Below are 23380 nucleotides of genomic sequence, written 5' to 3'. Positions count from 1 at the left end.
TAACTTGTTTGAAGATTTAATCTAGATATGACTTAATATATTTAACATTTACAATAATGAGATTATATCAGTAAAATGCTATTGAATTGGAATCAAATATGCTACAGCTCTTGAGTGAAAAAATATTCCTGGTAATAGATGACTTCTGTTGAACGGCACAACAAGTTGCTTTGTAGAGGAAGAACAGCAGAATTCAATTAATACTGTGACAGGGAAGACAGAGTGTAATACATCTCACCAAATTTTAACTATTTAAAAATTACGTAGTGATTTAAATTAGATTTCTAAACTCCCTCTGTAATGGGTGAAGAGGGAAGCAGCTTCAAAGGGTGACCTGCATCATCTATCTTAGGCATCATACTTTGAATGCCCTGGTGTGGGCAATGACTACTGAGGAAAACTGAATGAATGATTCAGAGTAGCTGCTTAGTTCTTAGATGACTACTATTAGGGGAAATTAAGACCGCGCTTAATATCAGCTGTAAACATAATTATTCATATAATTCAGCCTGCTTCACAGGTGATAAAATAATAATTTGACAGCAGGTACTGCACTACTCATTTTGCTCTTGAGTTGTATTGTTGTCTGTCATTTAAAACACAGGAAAGAAAATCCAGCTTACTCATAAGCAAGGAGCCTAGACAGACTAGCAAAAGAACAGTCAGACAAAAATTGATGGTTAAATGCCAGTAATGAAAATCTAGTTGCTAGCCAAAAATGCAAAAATTTTACTCTCTGATGAATTTTAGCATTGCAGCAAAAGGACTAAAAAGCTAGAATAGTACAACTCTGTGCTTAGGTTAGTTTAAAAAAACTGGTAACATGAGATGTCAAGTGAGATTGGATTCTGCCAGAAAAGACTGAATCTCTTGGAAAGCACAGAAATGCCTTTTAGTAGCATCTCCATATTCTGCCTTTACTTGGAAAGCTTTATTATTTTTAATGGGCAAAATGGACTTTTATAGTCTTGTTAGCACTAAATGTTTTGGAGGTCTTTAGGAAATATTTTTACATTATGCCTATGATTTACGATTGATGTGCTCATGCCCTGACAATTCAAATTCTGTAATCTATGCAACGTATATAATGATTTTGTATTCCACTCAAAACCATTCAGCTATTCAGTTTTCATTAAGATCCTTTTTTTGTTTCTTTACACTGCAGGTACATAAGTCTGCAAAGTTTCACTTTTAAAGTTAGCTTTTTTCTTTTTATTTTGTTTGGTAAATCTCTTACAGTTTGACACTAGTCAGACAGTAAATAACATTCATATATTTTTATTTTTGTTAAAAAAAAAATCTATGGTAATCTCTAGATGCTCCCTCCTGGTAAATATCCTCGGCATTTTCATAAAATTTTATTCTCAGATGTTTTGGTGATTTTGTGTCACATTGCTGATTTTTGAATCATAGTATGTATAGCTTTGTTTTCTTCATAGCAGACTTAGTACTACATAAATAGATAGATAAAAGTAGACAGTTATTGGTATTTATATTATTTACATGAAGTTAAAGGATGTTAATCAGTGTATTTTTAACTGAGAATATTTTTAAATTAATAATATTCTAAAAGTTGTCTTAATTAGTGAGATAACACCAAAAAAGATATAACTGCAAAAAATTACAATGCATCAACAGAAGTTGTGGAAAGATACTAGAATAACTACACTAGTAGTCAATCCAGCTTCAAAATCTTAATTGGATTAGAAATAGAAAATATGGATATACATTCATTCTTAGTCATAATCAAGAATGATCAACGATCATTCTTAGATGACTTTTTTCACAAGAGAAAAAAAATAACCAAATGATGAATGGTTGAGATTAATACCAAAATTATTTGTACAATACTTAAAATGATTCTATGTTGTACAAAGCAAAAAATATAGCAACCAAGCTACCTGGGAGCATATGCAATATAAGGATATACTGGTATATGGAAGAATAAGGTAATAGCATTTCACAGTTAAAGCAAAGACAAGCTAAGAGGAGTACTTGGTGAACATTTCAGGTATTTTATCAATTACAGAAAGATGTTGAAGATATATCTTGAAAAAATATGATTTCATACCAAAGAATCTGTAATAATTTCTACCAGCTATAAATTTATTTCCACTGCCTTAGAAATATTTTCTATACATAAATACATTTTCTTAATAGACATATATACAAAAACACATTGCAAATAAATGTTTTAGCTTTCTTGGAAGACATTTTCCTGCAGAATTTGGCTCTTATCTCCAATAAATTCACTTTGATGCTTGTAGTGATCATAACCCAGAGACTCCCTAGATACAGGAGTTAGTGACCCACACACCAGTGAACCTGAGCAGGCACAGGCCGGTGCTGTGTTGCACATACAGCTTGGACTTCAGGCTTGTGTTGCACTGTACATATTCCTTGGCCATAGGATAGACTTATTTAGCTAATTGCAACAAAGGAGACTGTAGGCAGCGCCCACTGGGCACCAGTGATTACACCACTTGCATGTCCTTGTCTTTATTTTAAAGTGAAGAACCAGTTTTTCATATGAACATCCCTTTGACTGTATAAATACTAAATAGAATTATTTTTTGTCAGAAAATCCTGTGAAAGCTCTAAAGACCAAAATGCCAGTGAACTTGACCATGGATAGGATCTCCACTGCATGCCATGATGTGCTGTGCCCTCACTGGAGGTCTGCCCAGTGATGCACAGCTCAAGTTCCCTGCATCTGAAAGGTCATAACACTATCTATTATCTTTTCCTGTCTTTTGTTTGCTCCAATAAATGCTATTTTAAGCAACATCTTACAGAGTCTGACTGCCTTTATTGCTGGGATCATAACAAACACTAGCCCTAGTGCTTTGCCCTGGTACACAAAGTGATATACCCTAACCACCACATTATAAAACGACTATGTTACAAGTCTAAAACTATGTTGTCTCTTAAAATTTGTAACTGACTGCAAAGAACTAATACTCATTTTGTCACAGTCACATTAATTTTGTGGACACTAAAATGTCTTTTTAACATCACTTTAGTATTGCCTCATTCAGCCTGTAATGACTAGATTAGCTGAAATGAAAGATTTCTAGAGTATGCTACATGAACAACTAGGGTTGATAAGGTTGCTGAGCCTGTTTTTGTTGATTTCATCTTAAGAAAGATTTATTATAGGTTAATGAGCAATACCAGAGATTCAATGTTCTACTTTATTTTGTATCCTTTTAATGTAATAAATTTATTTCAAGGAATTATTTCACCTTTCTTATATTACATCAAGTTATATTTCTACTGATCAGATGGAAGAAAATTTGAACAGTTGGGATCTAGTTTGAAGTAAATATATTTATCTTGGTTTAGACAAGGTTTAATTTCAACTTCAAGTAGGAAAGTGAAGAGAACTTTGCAAGGTAAGATTTGGCCATAGGAAACAGTGTAATTGAGATACAAATAGATTAATTTCCGTAATTTGCTTAGTTTGAAACTTTTAAAGTATTTATTTTCATTAAATATTAATTTTTGTCCCTAGATAACATACATGACCTTTGAGGAACATATCTGCCCCTTTAATTTGAAAATGAACACAATAACCATACCAAACAAATACAAAACATAACTAGTTGCAGGCACTGTCTGATATTTAGATATTTCAACTCAGGTCTGGGGCATGATGGAACCATGAGAAGAAGCAATCCACCCAAGGGAATTACTTTGCTTATCATTATACATGGTCAGATCTTCTTGGTCTGAACCCATTCTGGAAAAAATGGGATAAATTCTTAAATTAATCATCTTGATATAGGTAAAATGGAACACATTACATAGAGAGGGTCAAGAATTTAAAGTTAGTCCAATTAATGTTTAATAGTTTAAAAGCAAAATATATCTGGTACTGAAAAGCCTCAATGTAGTTCAAATGCTTATTCCAAAAACACCCAAAACACCTTCCCGGAATCTGGAATCTGGGGCTGTGGCTGTGGCTGGAGCAGGGCAGGCAGCAGCCTCTGGGACTCATTGCAGGTGCTCAAACCAGCAGCACGGCCACAGGAGCACCCAGCCTGTGGCCTCCCACTGGGAAGGACAAAGGTCATATTTAAAATGACTGATAAAATCAAGCTAGACATAAACATATCACAGTTTGGAATTATAACTCCATTCACAGATGAGTGAACTGGCAGAAAGGGTTGTGGAAGACAAATCTGAAGATAGCTAGTTTAAGTAGCATCTGTTAATGTGAATCTGCATGCTGGAAACATCATGATAAAAATGTCATAGATGTTGGTATTGCTATAAGAGGTCACGTTGTAGCTGGACAAGCTACAAAAATCTGTTCAAAACTTTCTACATTTTAAGTTTCATTTTAAGAATATAAGTTTAAGTATAAACAATTACTTTTAAATTACTTTTAAAACTACAAAATAGTTGAAAATAACTTGTTACTGGAAGCCTGAAATTTGTAAGAAACAAAGTATCTCTTCTTTAAACCTACGCAGTTCAATATGGAAAACCTTATATAACACTTTATAAAACACTAAAACTATATATATAAATATAAATACATATATATATATACAAAACACTAAAACTTTATATACACACATATACGTGTGCATATGAATTACTGAGGAATATCCTTGTTTTACTCAGTATAGGATCAGTTTATTAGCCATTTTAATTCTACTACTGTAACATAAAATGGATTGTAAAAATAATGGAAAATAATAGAAAATTGGAAAGCTATACTAGGTAGAAAATAATAATTTGGTAAAGGTATTAAGAAAAAGATATTCTAGCATCATTCTAAAATAATGTAAGTATAGCTTTTTATAAGGAAATATTTATATTCATATGTTATGTCCTTATCACTATATAGCCTGAATGCTTCTACAATATACTAATATTATGATTATTATTACTGCTTTTGATTTTCTTCTCTATTAGCCGTGCTTTATGTAGTCTTTAATACTTCTAGTTAGAACTGAAGTACTTATGAATTTTTATACTCAAATGATAATAAAAATCAAGCCTTTACAGTACATCTAAAAACTCAGCTTGTCTCCCTCTTCCTGGGAGACTAAGAATCCCAGTTACTACTAACTGTAATGCAATATTTATATTAATGTGAATTAATATACAGTCAAAAATGAGAATAGTGCTGTCTTGGACGTTTTTCAGACCCAGCTAGTAAAGCTCTGAGCAGCCTGGTCTGAACCCACAGCTCACTCTTCTTTGAGTAGGAGGTTGGACTAGAGACCTCCTGAGGTCCCTTTACACCCGAATTATTTTTATTCAAGAATGTAATTTTCCCTGGTAGCTTGACAGTTGAGGTTAATGGCAAAATGCAAGAGAACAGAATTATGTAATGGGTGAAAGAGACAAAAAAAAAAAAAGGTAGTTTGAGCATGGTTATATGCAAAACCACTTGTGGAATTTATGTATTTTATCATAGGCTAAACATTTTCAAAATCCTTATGCTATTTAGTAACAGTTGCTGCTCAAATTCAACATCCCCTGCCAAAAAAATTCCAGTAAGTAAGTAAGTAAAAAATTGGGAGATTACCTTTGTGACTGAGAAAATACATTATTGATATACAGGTGCCTTGGGAAATATATTTAGGCACTGATGCTTGGTTCATTTTAGTATATAGTACAATAGCTTCACTATTTATTTCAAATTAAAACTTTGAATCAAATCAACTTGGAACAATTCTTTAGACTAAGATCAGGGAAATAAGATGGGTCCAAGTTTTGTGATCAAAAAGACCCAGAGAGCTGTCCTATACATTTCTCTACTACAAACTTTCAAAAAATCAATGGAATTGCTGAGTAAAGCTACTAGATACTTACCATGAGAGGTCAAATGAGTCTACTTTACTAAATAAAATATTTTTATAAAGTCACCTACTTCTCTGAACCCTGTTGAAGATAAAAGACAGAGTTTGCTTGCAGAGATACCTTTAGAGAACCTAAAAAACTCCATGGTGCTATCATCACCATGCTTTTCAGAAATAATAAGCACAGTTTTATAGTAACTGTTTTAACACATAGCGTGTTGAGTTCTGGTAAGTGAAACCTTCCCTGAGCAGTCAGTGCCTTAGATACTTATTGTTATGACTGATTGAGACATCCAAACCTTTTTATATTATGAATTGTGTTTTTATTGAACCAGTTCCTAATGACATTTTCTGAGAACATAGCAAAAGACCCTATAATCAGAAATGCTTATTAAAATACTATTTTTAACATTATCTTCTAGAAAAACTAAAATATTTTAATATCAAAGAATTGGACATTAATTACATTTATAACTTACACAACACAAAGAAATATCATGGAATCACAGAAGAACAGATTGGCATTACAATGCATATTCTTCCTCTGTTGTTCTAGCATTAAAGCTGCTTAAAAGTTCCTTTGTCATAGTATCTGTAGCAGAGCAATTTGTGCAGAAATTGAGATTGCAAACCCCAGGGCCTTGGTAACTCTTTCTGAATAGAGACTTCTTCAAAATATGCCCAGAGGCACACTTGAACACATTCAAAGAACCCTCCAAAATCACACTTGCTGAAAAGTACAGCTACTTTCTCAGGTAGTAGTAACAGCTGTCCCTAACTATAGATCTGCTGTCTAACACATGCATCAGAGCTTTGTCTAATTTGTTTTAGGTATACTATAAAGGGCAAACTTTTGTTCCATGAACCCTAGGTAATTTGAATTCTCACCAAATAGCTTACTACAACAGGTAAGATCTTTTAGATACAATTATTTGACAACAGGCTCTCAGTGATTCTCACTGGATGAGCCTAAATCTTGAATTTTACGTTTTAAGCAGTTCAGTCTTCAGAAAATGATCCTACATCTAATTTGCCCTGAAACACTGATAGATCTGATAGATTATATTTATGAGGAGATAAGTAAGGATGTTATCAATTTCAGTCATAGTTGGTTTAGTTGGAGAATGTCTCATTTTTATTGAATGTTTCTATTGTGTTTTAACAGTATGTCTATATCCTAAGACAGGTACTCATATGGCAGTTACCAATCTGACAGCATTCTATGAGGGAATGACGGACTGTCTACCTTGACTTCAGTAAGGCTTTCGACACTGTCTTCCATCCTCATCCTCATAGGCAAGCTCAGGCAGTGTGGGTAAGATGAGCTGACAGTGAGGTGGATTGAGAACTGGCTGAAAGGCAGAGCTCAGAGGGTTGTGCTCACTGGTGCAGAGTCTAGCTGGAGGCTTGTAGCTAGTGGAGTTCCCCAGGGCTCAGGAGTGGGTCCAGTCTTGTTCAACTTCTTTATCAATGACATGGATGAAGGGACAGAGTGCATCCTCAGCAAGTTTGCTGATGATACTAAACTGAGAGGAGTGGCTGATCCACCTGAGGGCTGTGCTGCCATTCAGAGAGACCTGGACAAGCTGGAGAGCTGGGCGGAGAGGAACCTCATGACGTTCAACAAAGGCAAGTGCAGAGTCCTGCACCTAGGGAGGAATAACCCTAGGCACCGGTACAAGCTGGGGGCTGACCTTCTAGAGAGCAGCTCTGCAGAGAAGGACTTAAGCCTGGTGGAGAAAAAAGTGATCACGAGCCAGTAATGTGCCAATAGTATACTGGGGTGTTTTAGGAAGACCATTGCCAGTAGGTTGAGGGAGGTAATTCTTTCCCTCTACTCAGTCCTGGTGAAGCCACATCTGGAGTAGTGTGTCCAATTCTGGGCTTCCCAATACAAGACAGTCATGGAGCTACTGGAACAGGTCCAGTGAAGAACTGCTAAGATGATCAAGGGACTGCAGCATCTCTCTTATGGGGAAAGGCTGCAAGAGCTGGGCCTCTTTAGTCTGGAGATGAGAAGACTGAGGGAGGATCTCATCAATGGCTATAAGTAGATGAAGAGAGAGTGTAAAGAGGATGGGGCCAGTGGTGCCCAGGAACAGGATAAGAGGCAATGGGCACAAACAGAAACACAAGAAATTCCATCTGAACATGAAAAAAAACCTTCTTTATTGTAAGGGTGACACAGCACTGGAGCAGGTTGTCTGGAGAGGTTGTGAAGATATTCAAAAGCCATCTGGTCATGGTTCTGGGCCGTGTGCTTTAGCCAACCCTGCTTGAGTATGGATGATCTCCAGATGTCTCTTCCAACCTCAACCACTCTGTGATTCTGTGAAAACTCAAAAACATAAGCCAGACTACAGAACCTCACAGTAGTACTTCCATATTTAGGCTAAAATATGATTCTATGATTCTCTTCTTGTGAAGTATGGTTTACTGAGGAATAGATTTTTTAATTACTAACTGTTATTATTATGATTACTTGATTGCCACTTAAACAGAAATAACAAGAATGGTGCCAATACTCATGTCAGCAGAAGTTAATATCTGAGAAGAGTGGCTCAGAACTTTTAGTAATCAGCCTGACCTATGCATTTACGGAAAGCTACATTTTCATTCTAATCCAGCCTTTAATTCTCTTGGAAAAACCGCCTAACTTCAGTTAGCTAAGTCAAAGTAGGAATATAGTAAAATTATTTTGTCCATTCCATATTGCTATCTGTGATGGTGTATTTCCTCCTGTCCCAACCTGACCTTTCACCCGTAACCCTGCTTAAGTGATAACCACCAGTGATGGTTACGATGGATACATCCCATTGTGACAGCTGCATCCAGCTCAACTTAGGCTCTGGGGAGAAAGATAACAGTACAATAGCCAAGGGCCGATTGAGCATGCACCAACAAAAGTATGGCTGGTCTGCATATATGACTACGAGTCAATCATGCTGCATAAATAGGAGGCATCCCAGAGCCCACTGAGCTTTCCTGCACAGCAGTGGGCTGCATGTCAGGATCTGCCCTTGAGTAAGGATGCCTCTCAAGGTTGACAGATCCACAGTAAGTGACTAACAGTGTGCTGAAACTTTGCAGACTTTGCTAAGTTGCCTCTCAGATTGATTGTGCACATAATCCTTTAGACATAAACCATTGACCAAGTCTGGAGCTAAGATTGGATCATGCTGCATCCAAACTCCTCTGAGATGGAGTTTGGAAAGCAAGGGGGTCCACTCTGAACCTGGTGACTCAGCAGGAGGGTATCCTTGACATCCCATTGTGACATCCCAATCCTTGACAATCCATCAAATCTTGTTAAACCACTGTCTTATTTACCATTGAACTTTGTTAAATCACTTTCATATATAAATAAAGCATATTGCTGCTTCTCTCTTTGGAGTAAAGTGCAGCACTCATCCGCAACACTATCCCTTAATCATTCCCAATATATTGACACAGGCTCTGCCTGGGAGTCAATTAATTACTTGAGCAGGAAAGCCTGGGCACAATCTAGAAGGTTTGCCCATGCTAGTGTCAAGATCCAACTTAAAATATGAACACAAGAAAATTTGCACCATTCATCCCATAGGTCATGGAAAACTTTCCAATAACAATTTAGACATAGACAGGAAAAACTAGGGCTCAGACATAGAAATAAGTTACAGAAGATCTGCTTAGGCCTCAGTGAAAGGCCTCAATATTAGAATTAAGCTAATTCAAATGATCTTGCACTTGCTGACGGCTAAAAGTTCATCCACAGACACGTTACACAAATGCTGCTATGTAATAACTTATTTCCCAGTAGGAAGCTAGTAGCATTTTAGCTACTAAATTCAAGCATTTTACTGGTAGCCTCAGCAGAATCCATGACTCAGAGAGAAACAATCAACCTTTCCATGCGATCTACAAGGTAGCCACAGGTACTTCCTGAGGACTTTAGAAACTAGAAAGCTAAGCAAAGAACTAGCATGCCTAGATAGCTTAATGCAGTAGAATATTAGAGACTCTAAGCAAAACAGCAGGTCTGAGAGGCCAAAAACACTTTAGCCACGTTAGGATGGCATTATATCTGGCATTACTACTCTGTCTCAGTAGCAAAATAATTAGACTGGGGCTGACATCATGCTGATGTAGCTAAAATGTTTTTACATTCAGTCTTTCTTGGAAATGTGGAATTGTGCTGTACAGTATGCCAATCACTGTCAGCTAAGCTATCATCTTTTTTCATTATCATTAAAGAGTTCAAAATTTGTTTTTGAATGTTTCTGAATCTGCTTGACATGAAACAAGAAGGTTTCAAATACACTGATGATAGGATGCATGAGTGGCTTAGCTACTGTTATTTTATATTGAGACTCTCTCCTATGTTGATTTTTTCCACTTAATATAAATAATATTAAATAGATCAGCTACACAAAAATAGACTATTGGAGAGGACACATTACCACACACTTCTAGTATGTGCAAGAATCAGATGTGAGATTTTGTTTTGGTCAATATACAGTGATGTGAGCAAAGCAAACACTTCACATGGAAGTCCCTCAAAACCCTTTACCAATATTATCACAGTTAATGAGCTGTATTACCATGCTGAATAGCCAGAAAAAATCAGTGAGAATCAAGCAGCTATTTTCCCCAATCCATGAAACAGCTTTAGGCAATGCATACAATGGAAAATGGGTGTACATCCTAACATGGACATGATTGCAGGTACACAGTGTTCTTCTTATGATCATAACACAGTGTCTTCTACACTGGTGTTACTCAAATAGCACGTTATTGTTTCTTTTCAGCAGTCATAAACCATAAGCGGAGCTAGTTCTATTCCCTTTTTACTGACTCTTACAACTCCAGAAAGAGAAGCTGCTTCTGTTTGAAGATAGATAGTAATTAACTAAACAGCACATTGGTGAAACCATCTTAGCATTTGTATATTAAATACATATTCAGATTACAGAGTAAAGAGCATGAAGAACAAATGCTTAAGATTTAGATATTCTTTGCCAAAAGACAAGGATTTTACTCCCTAAAGACACAGATTTGTAATGCAAAACAATTAAATTTCACTAAAGAAGGGGAATGTATTGTCATCCAACTTCCTAATCACCAGATTAAATTTGTATACTCAGTGAGAGCTGCTGTTGCCAAGGACTCATAATTATAATTGGCCTGCACCATTACATATTCTGAGTATGATCTGTACAAAAAATCAGGTAGTTATTAACTGAATTTCCTTAAGGACCAAACTTTATATGCCCTATAGACACTTTCCTTTCTTAAAGACAGCATTCTTAGCTGTTTGATAGCTTTACTGCTTTGAAACTGCAAATACTTTCTAATGGGGGGTCACTGCCCTTTGGTATAGCAGGCTTTACAATCTGCAGAAAATAAATGTTTCTTCAAAGAAGAAAATACATACTCAATTATTTTTTTCTTATTGTTGAAACTGTAAATATGAGATTTGGAATAAAACTATCAAAAAGTTCACAGCCAAATAGTGGACCTGGATAGACAAAGAGTAAACGTGATGGGAACCTAACTTATGGGTTCCTGGTTACATTGTGGCATACAGATCCTGTATGTCAGGCATATACATTCTTTTTACTGTGTGTGCGATGGTTCCTGGTTCCTGGTTACATTGTGGCATACAGATCCTGTATGTCAGGCATATACATTCTTTTTACTGTGTGTGCGATGACTGAGATTATATGTACACCAAGTAATGCCTGAAGAGATCTTCAAATCAGGTCTGACTAAGCAAAAAATATTCATGACCACTGACTTTTGGCCTAGCAACATTTTAAATTGTCAGCACCTGACTTTCTGGCTTCCTGCGGACACGTACTATATAATGTATACATATTAGCCTGTTCAGAACCAACTTATTTACCTTTATTTAGGCAAGCACTTAGCAGTGCTTCATTTAAGGCACAGATATGTCATTTGGTATCTTAAGAAGAACTTCAAAAACAATTTGTACACTAACCAATAAGAACAATATGCTCAGTGTGGAAGCACCAGTGCAAATGTCAATATTGACTCTTTCTTCAGTAAGAAGGTTCATTTGATTCTCCATTCATCCATTCACTCATCTGAAAATAGTTAAGTCTGAGAGGAGTACATACTCAAAAGCTGAGTATAGAAATTTTAAGTAAGTGGAAGATAGACAGTGAGTCACTTTTAATTTCCTTTCATTTCACCAGCTCTCCAGTTTGATGTGAATTTCCTCCCCAAAATAAAGGGTCTCATTACAATAGATCTGTTGTCCAGACATACTGATTTTCCTTTTTCCATCAGTTATTCATTTGTCAAGCATAAAAGACAGATTGAAAAATGACCACTGAGGGTTTAGAATGGTAAGCAGTTGTTGTTTTTACCAAATATAAATGAAGTAAATGAATTTAAACAAAGTTGTAAGACTTATAGAAAATGCACTAATCTCTGTAACTATACTTGCACAACTTCACTGACTCACTGAAAGTGTAACATACAATAATTCAGGAGAATCAAGAACCAGCTGCTTGTTTTATTATACTTAAATAAATTTATCAAATAAAGTAATGGGAAAAGTGGGATTTTTCTTCAGAAAATCAATCAATATGGTAACTAGCACTAGATAAAGGTTACAGTTTGTCACAGTGACATAGCATTTCTAATTAGACACCACTAAAATTCATCTGCTTATTACTCACTTCATCATGTAACTAGGCATATTCGGCTAATATTTGTGCCTGGAAATAATTTTATTCTTCTGACTATTGAAAATTCTTTCTTGCATTTTTAACATGAAAAGTTTCACACTGCATTTATATGTTCATAAGTTTACATTTATATGTTTGTAAAACCATCACCTTTGCTTAGTTAGTATTTTGGTACATAAATGCATCGTGAACCTGAAACACAGTAGAAGTCTGCATGTGGAAAAAAAAATCTTAAATTATGAGCAATATTTTCTCTATTTATAATACTTACAAAATCAAAAGATTCTGGAATCATATAAAGAAAAATAGTGACTGAATAAAATGTATTTAAAAGTTTATCTCTGTGCTAAAAGCTGAGTATTTAAGAATAGTTCTTTCTTACTCAAAACATCTGTCCCGTGTAGAATAATATGTTTAGAGCTGCTTACTTCTTTACTACAGCTGCAGTACAAATTCAAGATATGTTCCCAACCCTTAAAACTTTTTTCATCAGTTAATGAAGGGCTGATCATTTAGACAAAACAGGAAGAGGTTCAGTGATTCGGGAGATGTCTTTCAGTTTTATGTTGCTATATGTCTAAGACTCTTAGATACCACCAAAGTATGAACAGCAAGAAGTGATGTTGAGTAAGGCAACTATTTCTACTTAGGACTTTCAGCCATTGATTTTTCACAGTTAGTTCTATAAGCCAGGCTAGACTTTTCTCACATAAAGATGGGTGGGAGTTAGGGAATGAGAATGATCAGACTAGGGAATGAAAGAGTTCAGGCAATTTTGTAGCTACCTGGTTACCTAGGGATTTCTTGTTATGTTACTGCTAAGTGTCTTTGTGGTGCCTAACCATTAAACACCAAAAATACTTTTCCAGGTCTCTGTCTTGCAACATAAATGTATAATGCTATTTCAAATAAATCAATAATTTTTTCCCTTCAAAAATGTAGAATTTCCAAAAATAATCTTTAAATCCTAGTTTTTCTTGTGTGCTTTCTCTTTTCAGCTACAGAATACCTTGTAATAGCAACATGTACTGCCTATATTGCAGAATTTTGAGATCAATATATCTGAAATACTACAGTAAAGAAGTGTTCTCAGAGTTCAGCACACAATTACAATTGCTTTCATTTTTATTCACAAAATTCACTGGGCAAAATTGTGCTTGATTCTTTGTTAATTTGTTTATGTGGCTACAGTATAGCTACAGAAAAAAAAGAGATGTGTTTTAAGAGTGCATTTGGTATTATTTAAACATTATGGTTGTTATTCTTAAATTTGAAAGATAATGTAATAGGCTACAATATGTTGTTTATTATAGGAATACTGAAACTAAGCAAGATGTAAACATTTTAGGGATATACATTACCTTAGTTCTTATGCTACTTAGAAGAAAGACTGGGGACTGGACTGATGACCAGTATTTTTATCCAAGACAGAAGAAAAAAAGGATATTCCTTGCATTGAAAATATTGTATTTCAGATATAACACATTTTTTTTAACAACAAAAAGTGTAATTGTTCTTTGCTACCTGATATGTTTGGCAAAGAATGATATTGAATAATTTAACTCAAACTGAAGATGAGCATCAGTGTGACTAATTCATCAATGATTCATCAATATCTTCAAAAATATCATTTTTTTAAGAAAAAGATAATGGCTGTACACAGTCTGAATGAAATTTATTCATTCATACTCTGAAAGAGTAAGTGTACACTTAGGTATTGTCTTTTAGAGCCTCTTGAAAATATCTTAAACATTAGAAAATAGTGGAGGAACATGTGATTTTTTCAGGGGATAGCATTTACATCTTTTACATGACAAGATCACAACATTATTCTGTGAAACAAAAGATTAATGTTACAATTCTGACTCTCAGATATGCAGTCTTTTATTTGATTTTATTGCATCACTTCTTATAGATTCTTCAGCTACCAAAGTCACACCTATCCTGCACTTTTATTCAGTTATCCTGCTGCAGACTAGTTTTACTCTTTGGTCCATGCAACTCAAAGCAACAATGAAAAGTCCACTGTGTCAGACAATGGTACTCGTCTCTATCTGTCTAAGAATATCCTAATTATTGGATACACTTATCAACGTACTGAATATAGAAACACTTTTAACAGGAAAAAACTCATATTTGAACCAAAACAACTACACTTGAAAAACTTTATCAAACAGAACAATATCAATACATTATATATCAGGGACCTTACTGCACTTACAACCTTACTGCAGCTAGCAGAAGTGCTCCTGACCAACCAGGAAGGCAAAGTTTATTCCTTCCAAATGCTGGTAACAAAAAATGAATAAATCAGACTAGCTCCCTTCTTATTTAAAAAAAAAAAAAAAAAAAAAAAAAAAAAGAGAGAGAGAGAGAGAGAATGAACACAGTAGTTTTCACATAATGACATTGACAACAACACAAAATGATCTTTATATTAAATTATGAAATCTGTTTTACTGCTATGTTGATTATGGGGTAAGTTTTGTTTTATTCTCTCTTCACAAATCCTAAATTTATAATACTAATCAACCAATGCTAACCTAATTCAGAGATCAGATGAGTCTGCCTGGCTAAATCTGTAAATATTATGTTAAAGTTTAGTGAAGTTAATTAATTACAACTTTATTATTCCAGCTCCAGTGGTATTCTTTTCCTGAAATATTAAGGAAACATAGAGTCAATCACACATCTCTCAACACCAGTCATATGTATTCTTCAGCAAAACTTTAAAAATCCTAGTCACCACCAGCTGCAAAATGTATTAGAAGTCATATATGGATACAGACACAACAGTAGAGGCCTCTTTGGCAAGCGTTCAATAATAAAGTTGATGACAGACAGATGGACAGACAGGTAAGTTATCTAAAATGACAGAAACAGAAAAAGTGAGCTCAATGGAACTTAATGATTTAGGACTATGTGTTTTTAGAGACATCAGCTACATCTAAGGTCAGATATCTGATTAACAGCTACTTAAAGTCATCATTGCAATAATTCCTGAAGAAATGCAAATGAAAAGAAAGGACATCATAAAAAAAGAAGTGAATTAGCAATTTTTTTGTGAAATGTGGCATTTGGCATCTTAAGCAAGTAGCTCTTGAGGGACACCCTTCATTTTCCAGATATGAAAAATTCAAGGCCAAGATATCTAATGAAGTCTAGAGGAGGCTTTGAGCCAATTAAGAAGAATTAGAAATCCAGCAGAGACACATAATCAGATTTTGATCATCTGCACGTACTTGACATTTTGTTATCTTAGATGTCATTGGGATTTTTGGATAAAATCTGGTTAGTTGGCAGTACCTGGAAGAACAGGCTTTTACTTCAGTGCAATTTGTACAGAAATATGGTGGTTGAAAGTAATTCACTAGTTCAAGAGTAATATGAAGCAGTACATTTTATATGTTGCTTTAGTGCTTCTTTACAATATAAATGTATTTATGCACATGACTATAGCCACAGTCTTCCAAAAAATAATTATTTTATTAATTTGAGGCTTGACATAAAAGAACATGAGCTGCAAACTGAGGGTATAGATAACAAAATATTAATTAAGGAGAGGCATGAAAAAGGTATGATATAAACAGAAAAAAGTCAGTATAATCCTGTTCCAGAACCCTGAATCGAACCACAGGAAGTTCTGCCTGAACTTGAGGGGGAATTTCTTCCCTGTGAGAGTGACAGAGCACTGGCCCAGGTTGCCCAGAGAGGTTGTGGAGTCTCCTTCTCTGGAGATCTTCAAGGCCTGCCTGGATGCAACCCTGTCTGACATGCTCTAGGTGACCCTGCTGAGTAGGGGTGTTGGACTTGATGATCTCCAGAGGTCCCTTCCAACCTTACTGATTCTATGATTTCTCCTGTGTCTAGGTCAGACTTTGATCTAAAGATAATTTCTTTACTGTCCTTTATCTTATTCTATTGCTGATAAAGGATTTTGTCTAAAACACACATTTTTTTCCCAAAGAATTTCTAACTGTGTAAAATTTCATAGGGAAAAAAAAAGATATTTAGCATCTGGAATGTGTTAACATTTCAGTGTTAGGAAATCATCCTGACTGACTGAGAAGGAAAAAAGGTGTAATTCATATTTTTAAAAAATCCTATGTGTCTCCCTTGATGATATGTAATTTTAGGTTTCTCTCTGTAGATGCTTATATGTAGGCTAGGTGTCTAAGTTTCCAATCTAGCCAGCAGAGATCTAATAAGAACAACGAAGAGAACCTGGAGAATGAGCCAATCCACACTAAAAAGGGCACTCAGGAAAGGAAAGGATTCAATTACATAAAACTGGCTCACAGTGTCATCTGAGAATCCCGAGGGTATCCAAGACAACTGCTAAATTCAGCATTATTGAGAGCTGGCAGGATACCGAGACCTTTAGGAGGGTCAGCTAGGGACCAAATGGCATATACTTAGGATTGAAAACTAGCACTAGACACCTGTATTTAGGCAACTAAATCTTGATAGCATGGTCTGACAGCTGAATAGGTTGCCAGAATTCATTAACTGTATTGACTGTACTCCTGCTGATTATAATGGGAGCTTAGATCGACAACCTACTGTTGACACCTACTCAAAGACACTTTATTTCAAAACTAATGCCTGATGTTTATGTTTCATTGTATGTCTGGAGAATTATGTTAAAAATAGCTTTCTTATAATGTGGGAAGAGGCTATTGTTGTAACAGCTGGGAAAAACTAATAATGCCTCTATGTTTTTGGAATGAATGGTCACACTATTTTAAGGAAATGATTTGTAGCTTTAGGATGCTGAAGTCATAGATCAAGGAAGAACAACACGGTCTGTTTACAAAGACCCTTTTGAGCAACAAGCATGATGTATATACTATATATACTGTTACTAAAGAGCAGAAACAAAAGAATAGTAACAGCTGTCAGAGATGGAATAATTTGATGTTGTGTATATCAAGAGTGGCTTGTGGAACTGAGCAATACTGTCTCATGGAGGAACAGTGGCTAGCTGGAGCACATAAAAAAAGCATGAAAGTTGGAGCTGAAAAGTTCATGTCACTGAGTCAGCCACAGCTTTGATGTGTCCTTGCTAAACAGTGTGATGGAGGACAATGACAAATCACACACAGGATGCTACTGCAGGAGAGGGGTTACAGCCATCCCTAGAAGATGCTTTGCCAAAAAATCAGAGGAAAGGAACTGAAATAATAATTTGTGTACTTTTGAAAAAGAATAGTTGATTATTCTGTATTATCCTGATGTCATTTTTCTCAATATAGCAGTGTTTTTTAAGTCATTCGATTTATCATTTTAGACCAAGGAAAAACAGTTTCTTGAACACCCAGACAACTAAGTTTCATTTTCTGAAGTATCTGGGTAAGCACTTTAACCAGGGTGCTCTCTAGTGTCAAAAAAAAAAAAAAAAAAAAAAAAAAAAAAAAAAAAAAAAACTATTGTTGCTGCCAATTAAAGCCTGACAGAAAGATTACCTCTGATTTTGGTGCACTTGTCATTTGAACTAAGATCAATTTTCATAGCAGACTACATGAGCTGTAAGATAGGAGAATTAGATTCTATCTTACCAGTATTGAGAAAAAGAAATATTTTAATAGGCAATAAATTATTTTATTTGAATATATTTTATTTAAAGAGATATTTAAAATGAAACATAAAATGATGAACAATATAAATTCAAAATAAGACAAATTTAGGGAAAATGCCTAATATTAAGAGGTACAATAAGTGCCAAAGTTTAGGTAATCTTTACAAGATTGCTTTGTCTAAGATATTAAATTACATAATAAATGAAAGAAAAATCAGAGGTCTGATGACAGATAATACTTTAATAAATAAGTTTCTATAAATAAATAATATATTTGAAATATAAATAATTGCCTAACTCATTTAAGGTATTGTAATTTGTTTCCAGTTTCCATTCAAATTGTTACATCTATATTTTTTAAAATAATTTGAACAAATAAACATTGCTTTCTCTATAAAATTAATTTACAACATGTTTTAAATTCAAATCACCATTTAAATCAACCCACACTTTTTAAAGGCACCTTGTCCTTGACCGCCAAAAGCTATTGCTAAATTTATAAAATTACTGAAGGTGAGAGTAGACATACACCCATCTTTTAAAGAGTTCAATCACTTTAGTAATACTATTATAAATTCAGAACCACAAAAATGCTCGTATTTTATGGGTTTATTTATTTATTTTTTTTCCCATTATCTAAAATTTCAAAGCCTGGTACTCTCAGGAACTGTAAGCTACCTTTTCTATAATGTAAGTGACATAAAACCAATAAAAACTGCAAATTAGATAGGAAGAATTAGAAAAAAAAAACGTTGTAATCATTAAAGTTTTGGAACTCTCAACTGTCAGTAAATTGCTTTACAGTTTTGTATGTTTGTCAGAGAAACATACACTTGACACATGCTCTTTGTTCACAGGGTCACTGAAAATGTTTTTCTGGAGTATCAGTTTCATTGTAATGATTGGGAATATTTTGTATTCAGTTGATGAAATGCTTTCCCTAAAGTATCTCAAGTAATCTAAAGGAAAACTTAATGAAAGCATCAGCTGACATCAGAAACAGTAATTTCTCTAATGAGGTGTTTATGGCTAATTTGTTTTACTTTTGTTTATCCTTGTATGCTACAACCACTCTTTTACATAGGTAACAGTAACAAGCAGTTATTCTTTGTAGAACAGAATATTTACAACTCTGCAATAACCATGCAGTGTAGAGCAGGGGTCTGACCACATCAGAGACTATTTGTGCTGGAGACATGTGGACACAGGGTGCAGCATAGAGGAATACAGGCATGTGATGGTGAGAGATGGGGCACAGGCTAGAGTGGGGACCCCAAGGCTATAAACAATCACCCACGGTCAGTTAAAGGAGTGCAGACCTGGAGCTGGACAAAGTATTTTAGGGATAACAAAGAGAAGAAAAAAATAGTATCTAACATGCATAAAAGACATCATATGTAGTAAATTCAGAAGTAAATGTGCAGCTGCAGACCAATAAAGAAAGAGAGAGATGTCAAGGCTTATTAGCAAATATGCAAACATGACCTCGACTGGAACCTAGGGAGAGGAAGAAGAAACTGCCGACACAAAATGATGAACTAATGATGAATTATATTGTTCATCTTCTTTCTGGCTAAAGGACTTCAGATACTGGCAATTGGCCCTAACACCCCACCACCACTACCAGAATGAAACCACTGACCTTAGGACCCAGAGGAGCAAAACATCAAGAAAAGAGGAAGAAAGTAAAAAGTGTGTATGTGTAGGACCTTTAATTGTATTATTATTATCAAAACTTTTTCTGCATAGATGCATTCTTGCTCTTTCTGTAATAATTGCACCTAGACTAACAATGATGCTTAATTAGACTGATAAGATTTCAATTATATTATAGTTTTATATAAGAAGTATATTTCCTTTTCACACACAAAAAAAACAAGATTTTGAGTGCTGAAATGGCACACAATATGGAGCACTTCTTTTAGAGATGGCTCACCAATTTTGTCTTTTAAACTTAAGTCACAGACAACAGTGATGTTTTCAGACTCCTTCTCTTTCCCACTAAATAGTAAGCGATAATATGCTGTAAGACAGAACCAGTAACAATGAAACTGTATTCAGAACAGAAATTATTTCACCTTTTAAATACTGTAAAATACAGAAATATTTTAAAAGGTATATACTCTCTGTGGAGGGAAAAACTGCAATGTTTGAAGACTGCATTTCAGCAACTGTAATCTGTTCCTAGAGTAAAGTGCAGTAAATAATACAGCACTTGATACATTTCTGGACAACATATGATTATCTTGAATCTATTCCTTCTGCGACTACAGTGAGATGCTCTACCACTGTCCTGCTCAGTGGTATTTTTCTGTAATATTTTTCTGCAAATGGGATGTTATTTAATTCCTAAGGAATTAGGTGGTTTGGCCAATAAAATCAACTTCATTACAAAAATAAGAATTTTAGCAGTGAGAGAGTAATTTTTCTAATTATAAATTATATGCTTGCATTACATATAAACAATAGCTTGGGAAGCTATTAATGTATTTTTGATTTTAAGTACTAGTTTTAGGCAGAAATCTGATTGCCAATATCACATAATTCTTCAGGTATTACTCAGCTATAAAATTAGGAAAAAAGGTAGATAGCACAATTAATAATAATAATAAAAAAAAGGTCTCAGGGCCTTGGACCACTTCCTACAGCATGACATATTGATATGAAATATTCACAATCAAATAACTCACAGAAGTCTGTTTTTACTAAAATTTGCTTTGTAATTCAGAAGAGCAAAGTTTTGCTCTGATAAGACCATACTTTGAAATCAAACTTTTTTCATTCACTTCTGGGTCAGCTAACACCTCAAATTTCATCTAGTTTATGCTTGCTCTCAACAAGAAATGGAAGATGCTACATGACTGATACAGTCACGTAACTTCATTTTTAACTCCTTAGTTCACATCAGATTTCTAAAAGCTATTGATACACCAAATACTGTGGTGGAGGAATTATTCCTTCAGAGTTAGTCCAATTGTTACATTGCACAGTGGATGACGAAACACACACTGAGGGGAAAACATTGGTTATAAGTAAGTGATGTATAATCTATCACTAATTTTTGAGAGACTGCTTCAGTGTCTGATAGTCACCTGGGTATCAAACCCCACCCTTATTAATAAGTAGCTAAGTAGCTAACTCTACATAGAAAACAACTATCCTTGTAGAAGTACTAAAGAGTAAATAATTTGTAACAGTAAAGGGCTACATGTAACAGCAAACAAATACCATAGCTGAGAAAAAACTGTCCTTGTTGGGAAAGTGGGTTAGGAAAAAGAACAAAAGTCAATTTACTTAGACAACAATGAAGAAAATAAAAGAAACAAAAGAAAAGCATATCTGTAGGTTGCTTGTCCCTTTTCAAATTAACACCAGGAGTCTCATAAGCCTTTCAAGTATAGGCAATTTGTCTTTCATGACTATAACTGGGAATTCTTACAGAAATATACATATATATAAAGTCAATGGTTTTAAAATCTGTATGTTAATGTATAAATCTGCAGGACCACTATCTTAGGCATTTAAGTTTCTATGATACCCAAGAAATACTGTTCAGAACATAGCTTTTTCTAAACAGAATATTCCGCTTTTCTTTTCTTCTTTTCTTTTTTCTTTCTTTTTTTATTTTTTTTTAGGTTTTTTTTAGGTTTTTTTTTAGTTTTAGGTGAGAGAATTATGAATAATTTTTCTAACTTTTGGTGAAATGTAAAAAGCAAAATTTTAAAAAACACTGCACAAGCTATATATTGGTTATGGTTTATAGTAAATGGAAGAAGGATATACAGCTATACAGATATTCTCTAAGCTTTACTTGTTCTTTATTCTGGGGAGAAATTACATTTCTCTCAGTTCAGTGGATGCCAGCTGAGTCCTTTCTAATCTTACAGACTCATTTGATAGTCATCAAAGGTTAGGATGAGTAGAAAAAAAAAATTTATGAAAGAAGTATGCAGAAATGATGCAACTTGAGGCAGACAACTATAAATACTTCTGAAAATACTGTCACATGACTCCATGTGTAATCAAGGTGCTTAAGTTAAATATACCGAAACATTAAACATATCCTGCTTGTTCTGCTACATGCAGTCAAGTATGCTTAGAAAATATGTTCAAGAAATTTGAGTACATCTCTACTCATTAAATATTTTGTCACTTGTTCTGCAAAAATGTAAAAGATTAATACTTAAAAGCAACAGTTTCTGCCTGACAGGTCAGTGAAGTCAGGTGTCGTTATGGTTATGTACAAATACAAAAGAGAAGGTAGCATTTTATTGTGTTTGTAAAATGTACTGTCTACAGTACTACCTTTGTCTTGGATGAATTCAGAAAACATTGATTTTGCCTGCACTTTATAACCTCTCTTTTCCTCTGTTTCAGCTGAATATCTGGGTGACTAAAGAACCCATAAATCAAGCACAAATGTAAACAAAGTTTTGAAGTACTTAGCAAGAACTGGATCAAATTTTTTTTGAATAAATATTGATTTCTCCTCCAATAAGCAGATGGTCTCCTGCACTCTTCCTTGATTTAGCTGAGGCCACGGCAATGAAATTAAAAACATGTTATAACTATGACAAAGGCCTCTTCACTGTGGCAGAGAATAGAATATACCTGTGAATCCAGGGGGGCAGAAACACTGATAGCCTCCAAGCCTGTTGAAGCAGCTTCCTCCATGCAAGCAAGGCAAAGTTTCACACTCATTGACATCCATCTCACAGAGAGACCCATAGTATCCAGGTGCACAGTTACAGAGGAATCTTCAGAAAGCAGAAAATCAGGTAAGTCAACAGAAATAAACAATATGTTTGATCTCAACATTGTGAAGCTATCTGTATGTTCCAGTGTCAAGATGTGGTTCCCTAATCACCAGTCATGTTAAAATAATTAACAGAGTTTCGTCATTTCCATGCCTGTGAAGTAAGTAGAGTGATTTACTGTTTTTAGATGAGTAGAACTGTAAAACATAATTTTAGCTGAAGCTATGGGGAATGACATAAGGGCTAATGTTCTTTTGACACAAATCTCTGAGTAACTGTAAAATGCTGTGGGCACAAATATAAAATGTAGTATTTTCCCTTGTTTACAATTTGCAATTTAGTAAATATTTACATTATAAAAGGCCATTTTTGAAGCCAAAAAGAGATATACAGCAATTTAACTTAAGATCAATATTCCTAACTCTACTTCACTCTTATTTCAAATAATGGGGGGGGGGGGGGGGGGAGTATGCCTAAGCCAGTTTTTCTTTTATTTTCTTCTTGGGTTCCATAAGAAGTAAACATCTGAGT

At 34.7% G+C, this 23380-nt stretch overlaps 1 protein-coding gene across 1 annotated transcript in view; it reads right to left on the bottom strand.

The window, feature by feature from the left end:
- Window positions 1–23380, bottom strand: part of EYS (eyes shut homolog) — an 872934-nt gene that overhangs the window by 488481 nt on the left and 361073 nt on the right. The window contains exon 27 of the mRNA XM_062573097.1: window positions 22704–22849. Within this exon, the coding sequence (XP_062429081.1) occupies window positions 22704–22849 (146 nt within the window). The remainder of the gene's footprint in view (window positions 1–22703; window positions 22850–23380) is intronic.

Source organism: Rhea pennata, chromosome 3 (assembly GCF_028389875.1).
Source record: "Rhea pennata isolate bPtePen1 chromosome 3, bPtePen1.pri, whole genome shotgun sequence".
Lineage (NCBI taxonomy): Eukaryota > Metazoa > Chordata > Aves > Rheiformes > Rheidae > Rhea > Rhea pennata.
This window is presented reverse-complemented; position numbering and strand designations above follow the sequence as displayed.